The sequence below is a fragment of the Alligator mississippiensis genome, chromosome 4 (genome assembly GCF_030867095.1).
Source record: "Alligator mississippiensis isolate rAllMis1 chromosome 4, rAllMis1, whole genome shotgun sequence".
NCBI classification, from domain to species: domain Eukaryota; kingdom Metazoa; phylum Chordata; order Crocodylia; family Alligatoridae; genus Alligator; species Alligator mississippiensis.
Window position 1 is genome coordinate 85376104 of NC_081827.1, and position 25569 is coordinate 85401672.

The following is a 25569-nucleotide window of genomic DNA, read 5'->3' on the forward strand; positions in this document are numbered from 1 at the left end:
AAAAAAGTGTTGTGGGTAACTGAGAGTATACTGTATAGCAGAATAAGACACAGGCCCCTTTAAAGTTTACTAATTTAAAAATATTAGCATATTAATATTATCAATCATACCCTTCTTTTGCAATGTATATAAAACATTGCTATTAGCTGAATGCTCAAATAGCTTTTAAGAAAAAATGTTTCTGTTCATTTGGGCTGAAAACAAATTTGAAAGTGTGAACTGTGTGTAAACAGATGTAGTCTAATCTTCTGGAATTTGGAGACAGCTTTAAAATCTAAAAGAAAAAAAAAACCCAAAACAACCCAAAAAATCCCTGTAATATAGGCCAACTGGCAGAGGCACAGGAAGGCAGCTTTGTGCAAGGGGCAGGATGAAGGGCTAGTAAACAAATGAATACTAAGAGAGAGCAGTCTAATCCTTTAGGGTAACATTCAGTGGAAATGAGGGAAGGTAAAAAAAAATGTTAGCTGTACAATGTAAATATAAATCATTATAAATTAAACATATATAAGTAAAACTTACACAAACACATCATCTTAAAAGTCTTTAACTTAAGGCATCTATTTTTTCACAGTAGCAAGAGTTTTGATACTGGCATATTTTGCTTGAGTTTGAATATTTCGCCCCAGTATTTGCTAACCTTCCAATTATTTGTTACAGATTCCTTGTGAAGTCAACCAGCTAAGTCATTTCTACAAACATTGACATGATCTCTAGTTCTACCTGAGGCCTAAGAAAGTAGTTTCTTCTTTTTAATACTATTTAGGTCTTTATTTTAACTTTTAGTTGAAACATTTATTATAATCTTAAGTTGTACTATTATTTATGAGTAAAATGCAAAATCTATCCTATATTACCATATATTAATAAAATGCAAAATGTGTTTGTGCTAAATTCCACAGAGCACATTTTTAGATGGTGATCCCTGTGTTTCTATCATGCAACTCCACTGACATTTATCTTCACATAGTGCTTTTGTACTTCCTTGTTGCCACAGAATGCTGAGGACAGACCTTAGATAGTATTAAACCCTGGTCCTTATGATATTTATTTTCTTTCTTTCATAAAATGCGTCTATATCATTGCCTTAAAATTAAATCAACTGCTATTCCTTATTGTCATGACCCAAAGGGTATGACTGTGTGTGCGCTTCGGCACTGCAGAATTATTTCCCACCACATGGAGCTTTCTTTGCACGGTGCAATTCTCAGTTGCATAGAGAAAACCCCGGTGCAAAGGAGTTCCCGCCACCCGTATGTAAATTTGTTTTCCACTATTGGCTGTTTCTAAATTATTCCCACGTGGTGGCTAGCGATTGGCTTGCTAGCCGTATAAGAGGCTTGAGCAGTTTCTGCCCAAGTTGGAGGAGGAGGACTTCACATCCATCTCGTGAAGAACTCTAAGCGCGCTGTGGAGCCTAACAAACTCCGCGTGTGCCTTAAAGGAGGATACAGGGGCCTGATCAACCTCTAGCCTCTCCCCGTCGCCGCACAATCCCTCGACGTACCCCACCCTGCGCGCTCGTGGAGAGAGTCACCTTTCGGACTCTCATTTCGGACAGTCCACGGGGCCTAGCAAACTCCGTGAGTGGTATCCAGAGCTCTGCTCATGTTTGTTTAGCGGAGCCTAGCAAACTCCGCTCGTGTGTCTTCAGTGGAGCCTAGCAAACTCCACGTGTGTGGGTTTTTTTTGTAACTGCAACTCAAGAAAGTTTTCCTGCCTGCACCGCGACCACCTACGGTGCAAGTAAAATAATCTTTAATCAACCTCTACGCGTCAGTGCCTAATTCTAGTTCGCCGTGCCGACCTTTTCCCTGGCCCACGTGCCCGGGTTGCTGGCCACAGCCCCTTGGCCCCGACACTTATATGAAGGCTACTGCTGCAAATAATTACATTGACAAAAACTAGCAAACAGTCTGAGCAATATCTCTTCCCTATACCTGCCAACATTTTTTTACTATGTATTATTAGTTCTTCTACTAAATAAGTTCTTCTTACTTAAAGGATAAGCCGAGAAAACTGAGTATATGTACAGGTGCACATAATCATCACATCATCTTTCGCTAAGGCACGGTAACATCGATAAATAAAAAATGATGGCATTATGTTGATTAAGCTCCCTGAACTTGGATCGTTATTTTGTTGCTTTTTATAATACGAGAAACATTTGTTTTCTATTATAGTTTAATATCTGACTTGCTTTTACAAGTTATTTTGTCTCTTATTTTAAGTTGCCCTAAGCCTTTGCTGGAAATGGTAACAAAGCCAATAAACACAAAGTTAAGTCAGTGTAGTATGTCAGTATTATAATCACCACCCTATGAAAAAGGAATATATTTACCTCATTTATTCTCTGGAATAGAGGAAAAAAATAATGTCTTTATACTGATTATTATAATATATAATTATTTTATCAAACCTGAGAATCAGCTCCGCCTGATGCAAATTTTTCTCCACCTTTTGAAAAGGCCACGGAAAGGACAGGTCCCTGTAGCAATTAAAAATTAGTTTAGCTCATTGTTAAACTATTTTTATTACAGTAATTGCATGTTTGCCTCTATGTTGAAATAAATAACAATAATAACCATCATCATCTATCTATTCAATGGTACTCAGCTGAACAATAGATTTCAAATGCTAATAAATAAGGAACTGCAATATCAATGAAAATTTATGCTTAAAAAGTCATCTAAAAATGTAAAAGGTTTATTGAGAAGAAGTTAAAATTATAGTTATATTACATGCCCTGGTAGAGTGGAAGACAATACAGGACTCCACACGTTAGCTACATAGTAGATATATATTAATACAATCTAAGTCATGCAATTGATCATGCAGCCTAAAGCCAAGAAGCTACTACACAAGGCAGGAATATATTGATTACTGTCATGTTGTCACTGTTCAACTAGCACTATTTGCCATAAATGTGTAAGATAAGCCTCATATTTTGAATTATCGATGATAAAAATAGGATTTCTTGTATACCTTAGAGAAGAAAATATGAATAATACTGGCATTCTTGCAGGAAATTCCTGCCATGCTCCATTAATTAGAGAAGGTTTCAGAGCATAGAATTTCCCAGCTAAAGGAGTAATGTGCCAATTAACAAAGACCATAAACTTCTTGATTTCAGATACTGATTCACTATGAAAAACTATTACCCAGAGTTAAACACACATGTAGCATTGATAGGTTAACTCAAGGATGTCCAATTCATCTGGCCCCACAGACCAGACGAGAGTCGTTGGGCTGGTCTGCAGGCCAGACAGGACCAATCCCCTGGGCAACTTCCTTACCTGATTCCATTTCACCCCTGCCTGTCCCAACCTCAGGGTCCCTGCAGGTTCATTCCCTCATTGTTTCTTGCCTAGCCTCCAAGGCCTGGGCTGCTATCCCCGCACAGGGTGCTCAAAGGGCTGAAGAGTAAAACACATCAGGGCATATTGCTGTGCTGCCCCTAGCCTAGCCTGCACTTCTGACAAGCACCAGGGCCAGCGCCTAGCGGAGTGAATGCCACGCCTGGGAGCTGCCATCACACCCTGGGCTGGAACCGCAGATGCTCAAACTTCCCCACAAGTTCCTGCTACTCCCCCCACCCCCGCCGCTGCAGGCACTTGGGCTGCAAAGCCACACACGGTGGCCCAGCTGCAGATGCCTGACCCAAACCCCATGCACATCTCCTATGCCAGCCTCTGCTTCCCGCCATGAAGGTATTCGCTCTCCTAGGCACCCAGACCCAGCAATGCCCACACTAGCCTGCAGCCCCCAGCCACCAAGGAAGCCCCAGCATGTGGCCTGTCCCTTAACCCTGGGAAGCTGCAGCAGAGCCCAGGCACCTGGGCAGCAGGTGGGTACAGCTGGGCCTCCTGATGGATCCACTCTCCCTTTCCTCTAGATGGCACCAGAAAAAAAATCTGCCCCAGGAAGGGCTGTAGGGCTTCCACACACTGCAGGCAGCATGGGAGGCAAACAAGGAGCGTCACATGCAACCCACACCCCAGACCCCTTGTGCCGGAGGTGGCACTGGGTTCAGCCTGCATTCCACAGGCAGAGCATACCCTGTGCTGGCCCTGGGAGGATCACATGCACAACAAGCCCCAGGGCCAGCACATGCTGCCCACAGCACAAGGAGTCCAGTGCACTGGCATCTTGCAGCACCCCATGCCTGCCCCTTGTGCTGCATACAGTGCACTGGCACTGGGACCCGCAAATGGGGGCAGTTTAGCAACCCATGGGCCAGATCATATGGCTCCATGGACAAAATCCAGCCTGCAAGCCATGTGACACCCCTAAGTTAATTTTCCGACTGCCACTACAAACCATGTAATTTATCAACTTGTGAGAAGCTCTATTATTGCAAGACTGTTCTCCATTGGAAATGTCATGTAATTGTGGAACAAAGGTCATTCATCTTCTAACGGAGCTATGAAATGTATATAGGGTAAAATTCGCTATCACCCTGGTTTAAAAAGCATAACTGCACTATAGTTGTACCTTGTGTCCATGGAGTGTATATATGAGTCTTCCCTCCAAAAGGTCCAGAATCTTAAGGGTGCCATCAGAAGCAGCAGTGATGATATAGTTACCAGAAGGATGAAATGATACACAATTCACTTCTGCTCTGTGAACTGATTTACAAAAGACAAAATTCAGGCACTGATATTAGATCTTGGAAATATTATAAGACAATTTAAAATATATATGGTATTTGGGGCACTGGAAATGATCAGTTCCACTTATTACTATGAAAAAACATGATGAGCAAACCCACACTTCATTCCAATCTACTGAAAAGAAAAGTTTCAAAATTAAGGAAAAATAACGCAATAAATGTTTTTATTTTATCCAGGGTACAAGGAGTTTTTTTGCAGTAAACATAAGGAACTCAAGGATACTAATTGGACAAAGAAACATCCTTCTAATATACCTTCAAGTAAATTTTCACCAATTCACTTAGCAACAACACCAATTTATAATGCACAAAAAAGTTGAGTTCTACTGAAACTTAAGTCAGTTGAAAATGAGAAAAAAATCAGGTGTTAAAGGAGGAGCAGCAGCACTATGAATGTAGCTCATCTTTATACTTAAAAAAATGTTGGTCAAGATATGTGCACATATACAAAAAGTAGCAGCAGCCAACAGGTTAAGACTCCATTGCCCAAGAATCACAATGACAGAGTACATTAATGTTTTAATTTGGTTATTTGAGGGGAAAAATGGGTTTTGCTATAAAGCTAGAGGCTTAGAAAATTTAAAATTTTCAACAGTCATAAACATTTAAAAAATCCCTTCCAATAAGCCTCTGTATAATGTCATAAAACTATAAAAACCGAAATGATTGCTCCCAATGAAGACATGTTTTTTTGGAAAAGTAGATAGATTCATAGATGTTAGGGTCGGAAGGGACCTCAATAGATCATCGAGTCCGACCCCCTACATAAGCAGGAAAGAGTGCTGGGTCTAGATGACCCCAGCTAGATACTCATCTAACCTCCTCTTGAAGACCCCCAGGGTAGGGGAGAGCACCACCTCCCTTGGGAGCCCGTTCCAGACCTTGGCCACTCGAACTGTGAAGAAGTTCTTCCTAATGTCCAATCTAAATCTGCTCTCTGCTACCTTGTGGCCATTGTTTCTTGTAACCCCCGGGGGCACCTTGGTGAATAAAACCTCACCAATTCCCTTCTGTGCCCCCGTGATGAACTTATAGGCAGCCACAAGGTCGCCTCTCAAGCTTCTCTTGCGGAGGCTGAAAAGGTCCAGTTTCTCTAGTCTCTCCTCGTAGGGCTTGGTCTGCAGGCCCTTAATCATACGAGTGGCCCTTCTCTGGACCCTCTCCAGGTTATCCGCATCCTTCTTGAAGTATGGCGCCCAGAATTGCACGCAGTACTCCAACTGCAGTCTGACCAGAGCCCGAAAGAGGGGAAGTATCACCTCTTTGGAGCTATTCGTCATGCATCTGCTGATGCACGATAAATTGCCACTGGCTTTTTTGATGGCTTCGTCACACTGCCAACTCATGTTCATCTTAGAGTCCACTAGGACTCCAAGATCCCTTTCCACCTCTGTGCCACCCAGCAGGTCATTTCCTAGGCAGTAGGTGTGCTGGACATTTTTCCTCCCTAGGTGCAGCACTTTGCATTTCTCCTTGTTGAACTGCATCCTGTTGTTTTCTGCCCACTTGTCCAACCTATCCAGGTCTGCCTGCAGCTGTTCCCTGCCCTCCGGCGTGTCCACATCTCCCCATAGCTTTGTGTCATCTGCAAACTTGGACAGAGTACATTTCACTCCCTCGTCTAAGTCACTGATGAAGACATTAAAGAGTATCGGTCCAAGGACCAAGCCCTGCAGGACCCCATTGCCCACACCCTTCCAGGTCGAAACCAACCCATCTACCACGACTCTCTGGGTGCGACCCTCCAGCCAATTCGCCACCCACCAGACTGTGTAGTCATCCAAGTCACAGCCTCTTAACTTGTTCACCAATATGGGATGGGATACCGTATCGAAGGCCTTCCTGAAGTCTAAGTATACGGCATCCACCCCACCTCCTGTGTCCAGGCGTTTTGTAACCTGGTCATAAAAAGAGACTAGATTGGCCAGGCACGATCTGCCTGCCACGAACCTGTGCTGGTTTCCCCTCAGCATAATTTGTCCTGCCGGGCTCTCACAAATGTGAGCCTTGATCATTTTTTCAAAGACTTTGCCAAGGATGGAGGTGAGACTGACTGGCCTATAGTTGCCCGGGTCCTCCTTCCTCCCCTTCTTGAAAATGGGGACCACATTGGCCCTTTTCCAGTCCTCTGGGACTTGGCCCGTGTGCCACGAGTGCTCGAATATTCCCGCCAGTGGCTCTGCAATGATGTCGGCCAGTGCCTTCAGCACCCTCGGATGGAGCTCATCCGGGCCTGCCAACTTAAAGGCATCCAGTTCCTCCAAGTGACTCTGCACCATCTCAGGCTCTACGCATGGCAGTCTGGCGCCTTGCTGCTGCCTCTCTACAACCCCAGTGAGAGACTTGTCGTGTCCCTCGCTTAGGAACACTGAGGCAAAGAACTCGTTGAGGAGTTCAGCCTTGTCCCCCCTGTCTGTCACCAATTGTTTCAGCCCATTTAGCAGGGGTCCTATTCCTCCCTGGGTCTTCCTTTTACTCCCTATATATCTAAAAAACAATTTCTTGTTGTCTTTTCCTTGGGTTGCCATCCTCAGCTCCATGGTAGCTTTGGCCCGTCTAACTGCCTCCCTACAAGCACGAGCAGAGGAGGTATATTCGTCTTTGGTGATCTCTCCCTGTTTCCACTTTTTATGTGCTCATATCGTATGGTAGATAAAGCCTTGTATTTTTAGCTGCACTCTAAACCACAATGTGCATTTTCAATAGAAAAATTGACATACTGTAAAAATACTGAATTACGCAATTAACCACAGATGTGCATTTAAAAAGGTCTTTCATAGTATGATGCACATTTGATTGCACAGTACAAAGACAAAATGGGAATAACATTCTTAATGAAAAGTCTAAATCTTAAATATGCTCCCTTCCATTCATAGGCCTTCTGCCCATATAGGTTGTAACAGGGCAGTTTTACACCCTAGAAAGTGGTGATGACACCAAGCCACCTGTGGCATTGGCTACAATTAGTGTGTCTCCCTACTTAAGCCAAGACCTATGGCTAGTGCCACATAGTTCTGCTACTATTCCCATATCTCCAGTTTTTCCTAGATGACCTACTAATGGCCTGAAACTTAAAATTCAGAAGTTGTATCCCAAATTAATAAAACAGCCTATTCAACCTCAGAATTTTGAAGAAACAAAAAATACAAAATCAATTTTAATATATAATTTTCTTTCCATAATATATGGAATGAGCTCTAAAAATATTTATCTATTACTTGCAACACTGATGCTGAGTGGGAGAAGACCATGAGAGGACTAAAGAAAGGTGGACCACACCAGGCAACTGATCAGTGGTACAGGAAGAATATGATGCTTCCAGACTTTGGGGGCTTATGCTCTAACCACTAAATTACACCATCTCAGGGTAACTCCTTATAAGCAACACTGGATATTTCTTACAGACATTTACTACAGTATACAGTAAAACCTGGATTATTCTTAGCCACCTGATTTTCAGATCACTTAATTTTTAATTCTTAATTTGACAGCCTGTTGTGAAATTAACTGCTTAGCTGTTTGCGGGCGGTTTTCACTTCAGAACAAAAACCGCTTCTCCATGCAACTGGAGCTCATCAATGATCCCATGAAGCTAATCAAACAAATACCACCCTTAGAAATAAAGGCTGCAACATGCAGCTGGTACACCTCAGAGATCCACACAGCTGTTTGCTGTAGTTCTGTCTACCCTTGAACACTTCACAAACCCTCATCTTCACAGGAGGGTCCCATTTTTGGTTCTACATGCTACTCTACAACACTTCTATCTACACCACTTCTATAATGGCCACGCAGTAGACTGTGCTCTAAACCTAATAGAACATTTGTCTTCATATACAAATAGTAGTGGGATTCTCTTCCAAGATGGCCAAATAACTGTGCTGTTAAATTCAGTGAAATCAACATTTTCTGGCCAAGTTACAATTCCATTAGGCCAGGGTATAATTCTGTCTTCTCTCAAGAATTAGCATACAAAAGAGAAAAAAAATTGAGATTATTATTCTCAGCAAAACAGAATTAATTATGGCTTGCTACCACTACAAATGGATGAAGATACAAATAAAGAATAGTTAAAAGTATATTCTTTCAAGATTTTTTACTTATTTTGATTATGCATTCTTGAAAAATTAGTTCTCTTTTAAAGAAAGTAAAACTTAAAAGTAGAAAGATTATATATCTCCTTGTAATTAAAGCTTTTACCTTTGTAATGCTGCAGTAACTTGTTCATTCGAATATCCCAGAGTTTCACCGTATGATTAGCACCCGCAGAAACTACACACGTACCACTTGGATTGAAATCCACAAAATTGGCAAATCTAAATGGAAATAATGAAAAGAGATTGAATTAGTCCCCGTTTTAGCCAAAACGCATTAATCTGAATAAATTAACATTACTTGCCATATGCTAATTTGGATTCTCCATTCTTCTAGCTATAAGACCTAAAATTATTTTAATCAGGAGGAAACAGGAAAAGAAAAACAGCTCTACTAAATGCAGACAGCTGACCCTACTCATTTAGAGAAGTTAGTCTATTTGCTGTGGCATGTTGGAATGACCCAGCTAGGATCCTAGGCAGGTTGGTCCCAAGACAGGAGCAGGCAAAATATGGCCCGTGGGCCGGATGCAGCCTGCCAGGCACTTTGATCCAGCCCGCAGAGCTGACCAACGAATTGTACCCCTCCCAGCCCTTCTGCCCACGAGGATGGGAGGGAGGAACCCACATTATATATATACACATATATACATGCCCCCAACATATCCTATTGCACTTCATTCCCACCCTCATGTGTGGAAGTGCCCAGCCCAACCAGCAGGCAGCTTCCAGGTGGTGCTGCTGCTGCTGTCGCTGCCGGAGACATGTTTAGCTTCCCCAGCGTCCCGCTCCCTCCAGGCAACAGGTAGGGAAATGGTGGGAGCAGGGGCAAAGCTACAGCTTGGTGGGAGTGCAGAGCATAGGGCTGGCAACAGCATAGAGCCCATGCCCGGGGAGGCGGTGGCAGCGCAGAGCTCAGGTGGGCAGGGTGTGGGTGTGAGGGAGGGTGGGGACGTGGAGACTCACCATATACTCCCCCCATGATGCGCAGCCCCTGCAGACAGCAGCAGCAGGTGGGGGCACTCAGGACACTCGTGCCCAGCAACATGCACCTCCGGCTAGTGCTGCCCATCACGGCGAGGAGCGCAGCCCCCGCCGAGCCGTCTCTATTGCCAGCGCTCAGCGCAGCCCCCCACACTTGCACGACATAGGAGGGAAGCCCCACGCACCGGAGCCAGCTGCCTTCCCCACACCTGCCACAGGACCTGCGTGGCGGGAGATGGAGAAGGAAGCTGGCTCCAGCGCGTGGGGCTTCCCTCCTCTTCTGCGTAAGTGCAGGGGCTGCGTGTGCATGGCAGGGAGCACTGGGGAGAGAGATGGCCCAGCAGGGGCTGTGCTTCTCAATGCAACGTGCAATACTGGCCACAGCTGTGCACAGCCAGGCACCAACTCCACCACCTGCTGTTGCACCATCGGGGCAGGGGAAGTATGGGGAGGGACCCCACGCCCCCCCACCCTCCCTCTCACCCCACAGACACCACACACCCACTCTACCCCCACATATACATGCTCCCCAACTTAGCCTATGCCCCTCCCACACACAGCCACACCTCCTCACAACCTTCCCCACCATACACACACACACACCCCACCACACTTTATACAAGACTAAGAAGTTATTTTTTAATTATTATGCCATCACCTCTATATGCAGTACACAAACACAAGTCATGACAAAAATATTTTTTGTAATAAAATTAAAATATGTTATAGTAGGTGTTTGAGTTTTAGTGTATGATTTGGGGTTTTTTTTCTGGTTCTAAGATGGCAATCCCCCTCCCCCAAAAAGAAGTATTTCTGGGGCCAAGGATTTCCAGTAGCAAAGGTCATAGGTTAAGGGTGGGACTTCCAGTCCCAAGATGATGACCAGGGGGCCGGACAACTCTAAAGGGGCAGGGCTACCTGTGCAGCTCTCTAAAGCTCACCAAGCCTTGTTAAGCAGCCCTCCACCCAAAATAATTGCCTGCCCCTGTGCCAAGACCTGGCTGTTTCTGCTGCTGCTTCTCCCTACCACCTGGCCTTAGCTACAGCACAGGTAAAACCACCCACCAGCGAAACTCCCAGCCACCTGGCTGTGGCAGCAGCACAGGCAAAGCCCCCCCTGCTGCCCAGGTGTGGTGTGGAATAGGTCATAAATTGCTGATCCCTGGTTTGCATCAAAGATAGATACAATGAACTCTTATTTAAGTGCATACATTTCACAGATTCAGTCAGGTACCTCAATACCTTTGCGGGCTTGGACCTTCTGAACAATATAAATTGCCTTCACTCTACAGAAAACATGTATATACAAAATTTTCCCTAATCCACCAACAGAATCAGAGGACTTGGTTGGCACAAAAAACAAACAAAAAAAAAATGAAATTGTAGGTAAGGAATTATTTTAAAATATCCCTTTGGGTAATTCATACGGAGGGAACATGGAAACAATAGCAACAGATCAGGCATAGGGTTTGAATTCTAAAAAACAATATTGTTTACAACTATTTGTTCAATGCAGCATGTATGTGGATAAGTCTACCTAGCATACTCCTCCCTTTTAGCAAAGAAAGAAAACCCTTTAGGACAAGAGACTCCACTCCTGGATTTATTCACAGATTCTAAACCTCATCTGGTTACCTTGAAGAAAAGCTCCTCCATCCAACCCCTCGCTCTAAATCCATTTCCTTGTTATTAGCATGCTAGATATAATACTTGGGAGCACATCATACTTATGCCACTACTTGAACCACTTCACAACAAAGCTGAAGGGAAACCTGGCGTTTTTTTGAAAGCCACAACACACTCTTCTACAGCTCTCATTACCCTCATCTCAGGGGTGCTCTACTCTTAGGCTATAGGCAAAATGAAGCCCACAGAGCTGTTGCATCTGGCTCACAAGGCTCCCCACAGGTCAGGGAATTTGACAGGAGGGAAGCAGTGGCCATTAATATGGCCTCACCCCCCCAAAAAAATCCTCAAACCCCCAAGGATCCATGCACCTGCCTGGAGCCAAACCATGACCCCTTCCCCCTTTGAGGCTGGGCCATACCCCCTTTTTCCCATGGGGCAGGTTTGGAGCTGGACCACGCGTCTTTCTCCCCTGTAGGGCCAGGCCATACCTCCTTCCCCATGGGGCCAGGTGGAGGCAGAGTCATGCTGCCTCCCCCTCACCCAGCAGGGCCAGCCTCTCCCACAGGACTGGGCTTAAGCCAGGCTGCCCTTATCCCCCTCTGCATGCCCACATGATGGTCACTGTGCCAGGTTGTGGATCAGAAACTCTATCCAGCATGTGGTCAGACCACACACAGGCTTTCTGGCCTGCTGGAGAAAAAGGTTTATGGGAAATGTAGGATTAAAGAAAACCAAATCTTTTCTATGGGTAAAAGATGACCTGACAAGTTGCAATATCAGGAAACCATCCTTACCGCTTTGATAAGCATAAAAGGCAACAGTTAGAAATTATTCAATATCAAACCATCCTATTCTAAATTATAACGAACCAAACAGAAAGGACTAGGAAAACAAGTAATCAGGAGACCAAAAAGGGGGAGGGAGGATTATTCTCATCTCCTGGAGATGGGAAAAAAACCACCTAAACAGCTGGGCAGGTACAACCAGACAGCTGATCTTTAAAATAAAGCCACAAGAACTTCACTTAAGAACTTCACTTTTTTCCCCCCACCATTTATTTGGTAGTAGGAAAACGTGCATCTATTCTCAGGCATAGCTTAGGGATACTAGTGAAATGTTGTTTAAGACCTGTGATATTGTATTAAAGCCATATATTTCTGTGGGCTCACCAATAAAAATTTTCTGGGCTGATACCAATAGCCAATTATATATTCACCAGGCATATCAGACAATACTGAAACAATAGCTGATTTACAGAAATGCAGCCAGGTAGCATGGAGAGCAGTGCCCTTCAGGTAAGTGGTGGAGGGGAAGTGGCATGGGAGGGGCAGATTGAGGCCCTCATGGTGAGGGAGGGAGTAGGGCACGGACTAGCAGGGCAGTGAATGAGACCGAGCTGATGGCAGCTAGTCCAAGGGATCAGCATCCCAGTGCTTAAAAATGGCTGTGGGGGCACTTCAACTAAAACTTATTAAATGAGCTTTAGTTCAAGTGCCTCCGCCACCATTTTTAAGCATCGGCACATTTTTAACCAGAGCAAAGCCAAGCTGGACAAGGGCAGAGGCAGGCTGCCCACTGCGGACTCGGGGCTCTTCATCCTGCTGCCGTTGCCCCAGGAGCCACGTGCTGGCCATGCTGTGCACCCTGCCCATCTGGCAGCAGTGGCAGCGGCAAGCTGTGCCTCCAACTGCTGGACAGGCCGGGGGGGGGGGGGGGGGGGGGGGGGGGGGGGGGGGGGCAGCGCAGCTAGCACACGACTCCGGGGGTAAGGGCAGCAGGGAGGAGAGCCCCAAGCCCACAGTGGGCAGCCTGCCTCTGCCCTCGCCCCACTCAGCTCCACTTCAGTTAAAAAAGCGTCCTGGCGCTTAAAAATGGTGGTGGAGGCACTTGAACTAAAGCTCATTTGATGATTTTTAATTCAAGCGCCCCTGCTACCATTTTTAAGAGCTGGGGTGCTGATCCCCAGGACAAGCCACCAACCGCTCCATCCTGCTCCTCCAGGGTCCCACTCACCGCCCTGCCTCAGCCCCAGCCCCTGACCCACTCCCTCACCATGGGGGCCTCAAGCTACTCCCCCCATTTTCCCCACAATCTTACCTGCAGGACACTGCTCTCCGCGCTGCCCAGCTGCGTTCCTGGCTGGTGCATGCATGTGGCGTCCGGACGCTCCAGCCAGAAGGCATATTAAATTTAAATTTATTGGTACATTATTGGCTACACCAGCCAAAAAAGCCGATAATGTTAATTTTCCTGTTATTGGTATCGATCCGATATGACGCCAATATATTTGTGCATCTCTATATACTTCTACTCAACTTTCTCTTCCATAACACTTACCCTTCATAGTCTGTGAAACTATCGACACACACTTTATTTGTTGTATCCCAGATTCTAACAGTTTTATCTTCACTGCAAGATGCTATTAATCTTCCATCTGGTGAAAATCTGGAAAGTAAAAAAGTTTCAGTGAAATAGTATCAGATGTTTAGTATTACAGGGAGGAGAAAGAAACACCTAACCACAACCTAACTACACTGAGGTAAGTTACCTAATTGTGGAAGTTGTGTATCCACAGCTTTGGACAATTTCACTTGACCATCTCAAATGCAGCTACGGCTGTTATGTGGTCCCCCTGAACCTGGGTGTGTCCCAGGTTCAGAAAATTATGAGTCAGGGGAAATGGGAGGTCATAATGGAGTTCTGTTTTTAATTTTAACTACTGCTCTCTCAATTGTGAATATTTAAAAAGTATTAACACACACAAACCCTTTGCCATAACTTTTCAAGCAATCATGGAACTACTACTATTTAAGTTTTCCTAAACTAGCTAATCAGGTTTTGCCGCAGGCTTTATAAATCACCAAACTAGTTTGCCTCCAATTTCACCATCCCTATTATTTGAATAGAGAAGCAACACTGTATTCTGTAGTCCTGTAACAGTTTTCAGATATAAGTACTTGTATTCGTCATCTTACTAGTTAAATCTTTTAACCATCTAAAATTTCATGAGATTTTATTCATTTGAATGCATTCACAATTTTTCCAACAGCTTTAAAAATGTGTATTTAATAATGTTCCATGTACCACCCAGCAACAGGAATTTCATTAATAACCAAGTTAAGTAGCAATGAGCAATTCGCTCTCTCCTTTTCTTCAGAAATCTACTCTGCTTATGTGGGGCCACCCTTGCCTTTTATTTTAAAGGACATCTCTTTGTGCCATTTCCATTTTTATAACATGACTATAGTCTACTTGGTATTTTCTTGTGATCATCTCTATATGCCCTTCCAATCTTAACAAGTATGGAAGAATTTTTTTTTTAAAGAAACATCTTTTAAAAACTAAAGATTCACATATGATGATTCATTCATATTTAACACCTTTCCACTAGTGACAGATTTTTCTCCATGCTTGCTCAGCCTTTGGAAAAAGAAAACCTTTGGTAGGGGACCTATAGATCGGTAGCCATCTGGGGGACAGTGATCACCTAATAATAGAATTCTTCATAAGACGTCGAGTGGGTAAGGTAACTAGTAGGGTGAAAGTGCTAAGTCTTTAGGAAAGCTGATTTCAATGAACTCAGGCGATTAGTCAAAGACGCACTGCAGAGTAGGAGTTTTGAAGTGATGGGAGCCCAAGAAGAGTGGTTGTGCCTTAAGGAAATGATCCTTCGGGCACAAAGGGAGACAATCCCAATGCGAGGAAAAAGCGGGAAAGGGGCCAGGAGGCTTCCTTGGCTGACCAGAGAAATCCAGGGCAGCCTACGGGCCAAAAGGGGGGCACATAAAAAGTGGAAACAGGGAGAGATCACCAAAGACCAATATACCTCCTCTGCTCGCGCTTGTAGGGAGGCAGTTAGACGGGCCAAAGCTACCATGGAGCTGAGGATGGCATCCCAAGTAAAGGACAACAAGAAATTGTTTTTTAGATATATAGGGAATAAAAGGAAAGCCCAGGGAGGAATAGGACCCCTGCTAAATGGGCAGAAGCAATTGGATACGGACGGGGGGGACAAGGCTGAACTCCTCAACAAGTTCTTTGCCTCAGTGTTCCTAAGTGAGGGGCACGACAAGTCTCTCACTGGGGTTGTAGAGAGGCAGCAGCAAGGCGCCAGACTACCATGTGTAGACCCTGAGATGGTCCAGAGTCACTTGGAAGAACTGGATGCCTTTAAGTCGGCAGGCCCGGATGAGCTCCATCCAAGGGTGCTGAAGGCACTGGCCGACATCATTGCAGAGCCACTGGCGAGAATATTTGAACGCTTGTGGCACACGGGCCAAGTCCTGGAGGACTGGAAAAGGGCCAACGTGGTCCCCATTTTCAAGAAGGGGAGGAAGGAGGACCTGGGCAACTATAGGCCAGTCAGTCTCACCTCCATCCTTGGCAAAGTTTTTGAAAAAATTATCAAGGCTCACATTTGCGAGAGCCCGGCAGGACAAATTATGCTGAGGGGAAACCAGCACGGGTTCGTAGCAGGCAGATCATGCCTGACTAATCTAGTCTCTTTTTATGACCAAGTTACGAAATGCCTGGACACAGGAGGAGGGTTGGATGTCGTATACTTAGACTTCAGGAAGGCCTTCGATACGGTATCCCACCCCATACTGGTGAACAAGTCAAGAGGCTGTGACTTGGATGACTACATAGTCTGGTGGGGGGTGAATTGGCTAGAGGGTCGCACCCAGAGAGTCGTGGTGGATGGGTTGGTTTCGACCTGGAAGGGTGTGGGCAGTGGGGTCCCGCAGGGCTCGGTCCTTGGAATGATTCTGTTTAATGTCTTCATCAGCAACTTGGACGAGGGAGTGAAATGTACTCTGTCCAAGTTTGCGGATGACACAAAGCTATGGGGAGAAGTGGACACGCCGGAGGGCAGGGAACAGCTGCAAGCAGACCTGGATAGGTTGGACAAGTGGGCAGAAAACAACAGGATGCAGTTCAACAAGGAGAAATGCAAAGTGCTGCACCTAGGGAGGAAAAATGTCCAGCACACCTACTGCCTAGGAAATGACCTGCTGGGTGGCACAGAGGTGGAAAGGGATCTTGGAGTCCTAGTGGACTCCAAGATGAACGTGAGTCGGCAGTGTGACGAAGCCACCAGGAAAGCCAATGGCACTTTATCGTGCATCAGCAGATGCATGACGAATAGCTCCAAAGAGGTGATACTTCCCCTCTATCGGGCGCTGATCAGACCGCAGTTGGAGTACTGCGTGCAATTCTGGGCGCTGCAATTTAAGAGGGATGCGGATAACCTGGAGAGGGTCCAGAGAAGGATCACTCATATGGTTAAGGGCTTGCAGACCAAGCCCTATGAGGAGAGACTAGAGAACCTGGACCTCTTCAGCCTCCACAAGAGAAGGTTGAGAGGCGACCTTGTGGCTGCCTATAAGTTCATCACGGGGGCACAGAAGGGAATTGGTGAGGTTTTATTCACCAAGGCACCCCCGGGGTTTACAAGAAATAATGGCCACAAGCTAGCAGAGAGCAGATTTAGACTGGACATTAGGAAGAACTTCTTCACAGTCAGAGTGGCCAAGGTCTGGAACGGGCTCCCAAGGGAGGTGGTGCTCTCCCCTACCCTGGGGATCTTCAAGAGGAGGTTGGATATGCATCTAGCTGGGGTCATCTAGACCCAGCACTCTTTCCTGCCTATGCAGGGGGTCGGACTCAATGATCTATTGAGGTCCCTTCCGACCCTAACATCTATGAATCTATGAAAACTTTGTTAGGAGTTATAAACAAAGAAACTTACACATTACTCTAATAAAAGCTGATTAAGAAAGGGCAACACTCACTTGGCACAGCGAACCCAGTGCGTATGCTGGGACAAAGAAAACAAAAGCCGCTGACGGTGAACACTCCATATTTTTATTGACTTGTCGTTGGATGCTGTAACTAGAAAGCGGCCATCATGTGAGAAGTTCACACTACGGACAGCTGCAGTATGGGCTTTTAGGACTGAAGATTCTCCATGACTGAAACACATTAACATAACATTAACCTTGTTGAAGATATACAAAACTCAAACTCAAAACAGTAAAAAGAATAAATTTGCTGTATTCCTTCCTGAATGTGCCTAGTCTAAAAAACCCAATGAGTGCTTATGTTGGTTAATCCCGATTACTGATCCAGTTCTAATTCAGGGGTGTCAAACAGATGGCCATGAGCCACAAAGCCCCATAATCCAGCTTCCAGTGCTGGCCCATTGACCCACATGCTCCACTGGACTGGCCGCACATGCAGTGCACAGGAAGCGACAAATGGTACTTGCTGTATCCTGGGCTGCACTGCCCATAGTGCTTACTAGGGCTGGGTCCCAGATCAGCACAGGCAGGTGCCATATGCACTGGATCAGCCACACAAGCAGGGGGGAGAGGGTGGGCCCATAGTCCTGACCAACTCCACAACACCTATCAGGCCCACAGGGCCAGATGGAGTTTAACACCCCTCGTCTGATTTATAAATGGATGTTTAAGAGCCCACATTCTAGCCTTTGAGAGATTTACCTGCAGAACCTGAAAACACCAATGGGGGGGGTATGCTCAGGAGCACTCTATGCCTAGTTGTCTAGCTTGGGCAAGTGCAAACTGGAGCAAGTCAGTAGGGTAGCAGTACAGGCATGAATCAAAACTTGATACTGCAGAATAAAGATGGGCAGTAATGTTCTACAGACCCCACATTCCTCTATCAATACTGCATTGTCTAAACATAAATAGTTTAGGGATTTTTTAATTTATACTTACATACACGGAACCCACAGTCTAACTGTACGGTCTTGAGAAGCTGAGGCCAGTAGTTGTCCATCTGGTGAAAACTGTACGCTATTCACTGCTTCCACATGACCCACAAATCTAAAAGCTCTGGACTGTGGCTTCAAATTCCATATCATAAGAAACTTATCCAAAGAAGAGGAAGCTGGCAAAAAATAGTTTGAAGGCTATTGTGTTAAAAGCAAACCATCAATTCAAAATCATAGGAATACTTATCCAGATTTCTTATGTAAAAAAAACCCTGTATGACTAATTATTAAATATAGCATCCTAGGACACTGTAGACCAGGCCTAATTGTTACAAAGCATGTTAATAGTCACCTTATATCACTAAAGCTTACTGTAGTGTTATGCTCAGAGATGTGGGTTTTCTGGAAAATTTTGAATTGGAAAACTTTCCGGAAAAATTTCCAATGCCCTAAATAGAGTGTGAGCTGATTTAGCATGATTATTTGACTTATATTTAGTAAACAAAACTTTAAACTTACCCCCATGTTAATTTTATGTCCCAATAGCCACAAGTATTTGAACTGGATTTTTTTTTATTAGGAAAACAACTAAATACAGCATACTTAATGTAGTTTAAATGTTATATTCAAACAAATTCAAAGCTTTATGTGGAAATAAATTATTTTTTATTGGAATACTTGTAAAAATGTAAAGATAATACACAATGGCATGTGTCACAACCCAAAGTTGTGATTTTTTGTGTGTGCGCGCGCTTCTGCACCGCTAAATTATTTCCCGCCAAATCTGTCGCTTTCTTTGCACGGTAGAGTTCTCTGCTGCTAGAGAACTCTGGTGCAACGGGGGATTTCCCGCCAGATTGCAGCTTCTTTGCAGTGTGCATCTCTTTCTTGCACCGTAGTGATACACATTGCAAAGAAGTTCCTGCCATTTGTACTAGGATCCGCGCCATGTTATTGGCCGATTTCCAATTTAGGCACACGTGGCGGCTAGCAATTGGCTTGCTAGCCGTACAAAAGGATTGGGTAGTTTCCGCCCAAGCCGGAGGAGGGAGGAAGAGAGAGAGATTCTGTGTGAAGATCTCCAAGCGTTGTGGACCCTCGCGGACCCGACATGCCTCCCCTAAGCAGGCAAGAGAGGCAATAGAACCGAGCCTATGGAGCTTTCGCTTCTCGCCTCTCCCCGTCACCGAGCGCAATCCTAGACGTATCCCTTTCTTGTAATTTCAGACCCCGCGGAGCCTAGCAAACCCTGGGGAAAACATATCGGACCCGCGGAGCCTGAATAACTCCGAGGAAACTTTCGAACCCAACTTAACGGGACCCGCGGAGCCTAGCAAACTCAATGGGAGCAATCGATTTGTCAGAATCCTCCAATGAGGGTTCAAGCGGGAGCTGTGCCTGGAAACTTGTCCAGCCTACACCGATACCATCTTTGGGTGTAAGTAAACAATCTTTTCAATCAACCATTACGCCTCCGTGACTAATTCTAACTCATGTGCGCAAAACCGCTTTGCGGCTCTCTCCCACCCCGCGTGTCCGGGCTGCCGGCCACAGCCCGCATGCACCGGAGACGGGTCCGGTACGACCCCGGTTCGCTCCCGGCTTGCCCATGGCAGCCGGAATGGGATCGGAATCACCGCCACGCATGGAGACGAGGGCGGGCTCGGGGCCCGGCCCGCACAGCATGTACTTCCCTTACATTGTTTGCATTTAAGAAAAAAACCCAAGGCACTTAAAACTGCTGACACACTAATTTTAGCACCCAAAGAGCTGTGCATGATAGGCCATGGTTGTCCGCTTATCTACTTCAACAGAGTTTAACTTCCACTAAGGTCACTGCGGCACCTCCAGTTTCACTGTCACTGTCTGTTGAATCACACTACTTATTACTTCCATTTACATTCACAAGAAGCTGCTGTTGGTGCAATGGCTTAGGATCCTTACAGCAATCCTGGACAACAATTGGGTGTTACAGTATCCCTTCCACCATGTGAGAGGAGAAATTCTCTGCTGTCTACTAAATGATGTCTTTGCTCCAAAGTTTTTCTTTTGTGTGGTACTCAGCAAAGTCTGTCATCACAGCTATTTCATTAATGTTAGGCACATTCTTAGCTACTTCCATAATTGTAATCGAGAGCAGTAGATCATTCATCTTCTGATAAATGTTGTACTCTGTGTTGAGGATCCAAAAGGTTTGCTGCCAGATGAACTAGATGAGAGCAAAACTCAGATCTCTTAGTAAACATTTGTTTTACTACTACTACTTTTTTGGATAGAGGTGAAGAAGGCAAAAGCTCAGATAGATTTTCATTCAGTTGTCTGAATATCTCTGGAATATTTAAAAGGATTGGTGTATCTCCTTCAAGTTTCTTGACAGCCACTGAAACTGGTAGTAGCAAATTCAATGCTCCTTGAACTCGAACCCAGAACACATCATTGTCTGCTTCCCAGTGTTCACAAGAATAATCTGGGATACCGTGTCATCTATTGGAGCACACTGCAAACAGTTCTTTGCACGCAGCAAACTATGTACACACTTTGTAGCCAAGCCCTAATCTAGTTTCTCCTGGCAATAAAAGTGCACTTTCCTTCCCCTGCTTCTCTTTCTGCAAGTTCTTCGAAGTCTGATTAGCAACATGTTTGTTAAATACCTTCACAATCGCTTTACAGTTTGCCAGTATTGACATCATTGTATTCACACTTACTATGTCCTTTGCCAGAAGATTCAACCCATGAGCAAGACAGCCAAACACTATTAAATGAGGATACTTTGCATTTAATATTTGCCATGCAGCTTTCATGTTACTCACATTATCAGTTACAAGGGCTTGTACCCTGGAGGGACCTGCACTTTCAATCTCTTCACTCAGTAATTTGGCTATGTATTCACATGTATGATGAGAAGATTTGGTAGCAACTGCTTTCAGGAATATTGGTTCAGGTGTTGCTAATATAATGTTTAATAAAGGATTTCCTTGTATATCAGTCCATCCATCTGACAACCGAGTCGGTGATTTTGCTTGACCAATTCTTTGAATAACCATTGTTTGAACTCTGTCATACTCTCTATCTAAGAGAGAATGTAATAAGCGATAGCATGACAATACCTTACATGATGGGTAAATTAGTTTGTAATGTTCCTTCCAGTATTGATTGTCAATTATGGGAAGAGGTGTACCACTTGCAACTACAGCTCGAGCTAATGTCTCATCTGCTTTTGACATTTTGTCCACAAACCTTGATAAAAAGCTTGACTGTTTTGAACAGATGCTCGTGGTGGATTGCATATCTGGTGACAGTGTACTTGAAAGCGAAGATCTTTCTTTTTCTTCCCCCAGGCCTGGCAGCTCAACGTTTTCATTTTCCATTTTTTGCAAATCTGCTATTTCACTTGAGCTACCAAGTTCCAGCAACAAAAGGGGAAAAGATTTTTATTTTAGCCTACTCTAGTCTGGCCTCATCCATCAGAAGGAGAAGCGGCAGGGAGCTTGCTTCCCCCCTTCCTGCCAGAAAGAACACTGCTGCTCAACTTGTTGCTCAGTTGCCCTGGGACTGCAGAGCCAAAGGAAAGTACTGTCAGACCTCTGCCAACAGCCAGAGGATTAAGCTCACTCTGCTGGGTTGAAATAGTTAACTATTTATATATTATGTAATTTAATAATATATATATATAGTTAAGCCTAAGCCACTTTGGGTGCTTAGTGCAAGCAGAAAAGCAGGATACAAATATTTTAAATAAATAAATAAATAAATAAATAAATAATAGTCCAGAGTTGCATTAACAACTTTTAAAATTATAACTTTTTAAAACAATATAGATGTTAGTCTATGCTGGATGTTGTTTAACATATTAATTTGTTTACTTATATAGGATTCCTGAAGTAGACTTTTCTCAGATGATGTTGTTCCACCACTTGGTTGTATTAGCTTTCTATATATGGCTTGTACTCTTCCAGGACATTTCCTACAAGTTATTAAATGTTTCTTCATTCTTGTTGTGTTGTTAGTGTACTCCTGCCCACAATATTTACACCTACCAACTTTCTTCCTTCCTGCAATGGCTTGAACTTCACTATAATGATGCCACACACTAGGTTTTTTTCTGATCAGGCATTATTATGATGACTACAAACCAAAAGCACTAAAAAACTAGCAGATCTTATGCAAACACTTACAACTTCCCTAACGCAAGAAAACAAATGAGATACTGCTCTGTGTGTTTGCTGAACTAAAAGTGAAACAAAAATTAATGACAGTTTTAGTTTGGATTTTGCTTATACTTGCAGTCTGAAATGAAATAAAAATTTTAGCTTTGGTTTTGATTTGATCTGCATGGCCAATTAGGTGAATTAATAACTTGATTTTTGGTTTGGATTATTATCTGATTACAAATCAATAAAACATTTATGTACTCTCTCTCACACTTCCTTGGGATAATCGCCTGAAAAACATTAATTACAACTCTGAAACTGCCAAGCTTGCCTAATATTGTATTGGCATCCATTCATTGTTCCTAATGAATTTTATGAAACAATGAATTTTTAGAAATGGAGAATTCCCCACGGAAAAATAAAGCACTGGAAAAATTTTCCACTCCACATCTCTGGTTACGCTATCTGCTTTTCAAATAACCAGGATCTGTTGTCATATTAGAACCTCTAAGAATAGTAGATGGGTTCAAAGAATAGGTTTTGGATAGAGCTAATGTTCACATTACTCACAGAAAACACTGAAAGCATCCCATATTCGAACAAGATTCTGGTTAAAGGACTGAACTACACTAAAGCAGCGTTTTAAAATAGTTCTTAAACTTAACCTTCCATAAACCTGTCATAATACAATTGATAATAATAAAAATAAAGAAAAATAAAATGCAAGCAACAGCAATAATTACAGGCCATTAACAATAGGTATTTTACCTCTATACTCTTCTTTTCTGGATATCATTGACAAGAGAACCGCATACTTAAGAACAGAAGGATATTTCCAGCAAAGGATAAGATGCTGCAATACATTGTGGTCCTGCATGTGTTTGTAAAAGGATTTGTAAAAACAGAGATAGTTTCTTGGTAACAAAGGCTTCCAGACTTGCTTATAGAAGTATATATGTTTTTCCCTATTTCTTTGCTTTTCATACAACTGATTTTGGTAGCAGTCAGTCAGGTCTGTCTGTTCACACAGGTTCCTAACCTGCATCCAGGACCTGCACCTAACACAGGAGGTGTTATGCAGTCCCACTTGGGGAAACACCTTACTTGACTTGGTGCTGGCGACAGGGGAAGACTTGGTTGGGGATCTGCAGGTACAGGGATAGTGACCACCTTTTGATAGGATTCACTACCTGGAATAAGGTGGGAAAGATAACTAGTACGGCAGAAGTGCCAGACTTCCGGAAGTCCAACTTCAACGAGCTTAGGAGAGTAGTTAAGAGTGGGACTGAGGGGTAATAACATTGGTGAGTTGGGAGTCCAGGAAGGGTGGGAGTTGCTCAAGGGACTGATGCTGCAGGCACAAAAGGGTACCATCCCAGTACACACAAAGGGAGGCAAAAGAGCCAGAAACCCTGAGCAGGGAAATCGAGGAGAGCCTTCAGGGGAAAAGAGAGGCTTACAGGAAGTGGAAGCAGGGGGCAGCCACCAACAAGGAGTATATCTGCTTGGCTCACGCTTGCAGGGAAGCAGCAAGGAAGGTCAAAGCAGATATGGAATTCAGGCTGGCAACAAAGATTAAGGGTAACAAAAAGTCCTTCTTTAAGTACATAGGGAGCAAGGAGGTGGCGCAGGGTAGCATAGGGCCGCTACAGAACAGACTAGGGCAACTCGTAACAATAGGATGGACAAAGCTGAGCTCTTAAATGATTTCTTGGCATCTGTTTCTGGACACAGATACCAACACACCTCCCAATGAGACTTTAGTCTGGTTTGAGAGAGATACCAATCCACCAATGGTTAGTGCTGACCTGGTGAAGGGGCACTTGGAGAGGTTGGATGTATTTAAGTCAATCTATGAAGTCGGCAGGCCCCAATGATCTTCACCCACGGATACTAAAGGAATTAGCTGGTGTTACAGCGAAATCACTGGCACAACTGTTTGAGAGCTCATGACACTCAGGGCAAGTCCCAGATAACTGGAAAGGGGCCAGTGTGGTCCCTATTTTCAAGAAGGGGAGGAAGGAGGTCCTGGGTAATTATAGGCCTGTTAGCCTCACCTCTATTCTTGGCAAGACCTTAGAAAAAATCATTAAGGAACACATTTGTGGGGGGCCAGCAGGCAATACAATGTTAAGCGGCAACCAGCATGGGTTTATAGCAGGCAGATCCTGCCTGACTAACCTGGTCTCCTTTTATGACCAGGTCATAAAGTGCTTAGACGCAGGAGTAGAGGTAGATGTTATTTACTTGGATTTTAAAAAGGCTCTTGATACAGTGTTGCACCCAATTCTTACAAGTAAATCAAGTAGCTGCGACGTGGATTTTTTCAGTCTGGTGGGTGGGAAACTGGCTCATGGAACACACCCAGAGAGTGGTGGTGGATGGGTTGGTTTCTGCCTGGAGAGATGTAGGCAGTGGTGTCCCCCAAGGCTTGGTCCTTGGACCAGTACTGTTCAATATCTTCATCAGTGATCTGGAGGAGCGTGTACAAAGCACTCTGTCCAAATTCGCAGACAACACCAAACTATGGGGTAAAGACACTAGAGGGTAGGGAGCGAATTAAGACAGATTTGGATAGACTGGGTAAGTGGGCTGATCAGAATAAGATGCAATTTAACAAAGATAAGTGCAAAGTGCTGCACCTGAGGAGAAAGAATCACCAATACACCTACAGACTGGGAAGTACCATTCTATGTAGTACCACAGTGGAAAAGGATCTCAGAGTCATAGTCGACACAAAAATGAACATGAGTCGTCAATGTGACAAGGTAATAAGTAAGGCTAACACTGTCTTGCATCAGCAGGTGCATCACGAGCAGGTCTAGGGAGGCGATTCTTCCCCACTACGCGGCATTGGTGAGGCTGCAACTGGAGTACTACATCCAGTTTTGGGCACCTCACTTCAAGATGGCTGTGGATAACCTGGAAAGGGTTCAGAAGGGGCTACTTGTACGACTGAGGGCCTGCAAGTAAGACCCTATGAAGACAGACTGAGGGACCTGAATCTCTTCAGCCTCTGCAAGAGAAGGCTGAGAGGTGATCTTGTGGCTGTCTACAAACTCATTGCGGGGGGTCAGCAGGGAATAGGGGATATTCTGTTTACCTGGGCACCCCTTGGGATTACTAGAAACAACGGCCATAAACTGAAGGAGACTAGATTTAGATTGGACATCAGGAAGAAATTCTTTACGGTAAGGGTTGCCAAAATATGGAAAGGGGTTCCAAGGGAGGTGGTGCTTTCCCCAACCCTAGAGGTATTCAAAAGGAGGTTAGACAAGCACCTGACTGGGGTCACTTGACCCC

The 25569-nt window shown here is 44.4% G+C and overlaps 1 protein-coding gene across 10 annotated transcripts in view; it reads right to left on the reverse strand.

The window, feature by feature from the left end:
- Window positions 1-25569, reverse strand: part of POC1B (POC1 centriolar protein B) — a 392982-nt gene that overhangs the window by 361062 nt on the left and 6351 nt on the right. For all 10 annotated transcript variants that reach the window (XR_009461641.1, XR_009461639.1, XR_009461637.1 and 7 more), the window contains exons 3-8: window positions 18120-18291; window positions 17172-17351; window positions 13717-13824; window positions 8873-8988; window positions 4495-4628; window positions 2420-2488 (exon numbers count right to left, since the gene is read on the reverse strand). Coding sequence is in view for 6 of the 10 variants with exons in the window: in XM_059726157.1 (XP_059582140.1) it covers window positions 2420-2488; window positions 4495-4628; window positions 8873-8988; window positions 13717-13824; window positions 17172-17351; window positions 18120-18291 (779 nt within the window). In the remaining 4 variants the exon portion in view is untranslated. The remainder of the gene's footprint in view (window positions 1-2419; window positions 2489-4494; window positions 4629-8872; window positions 8989-13716; window positions 13825-17171; window positions 17352-18119; window positions 18292-25569) is intronic.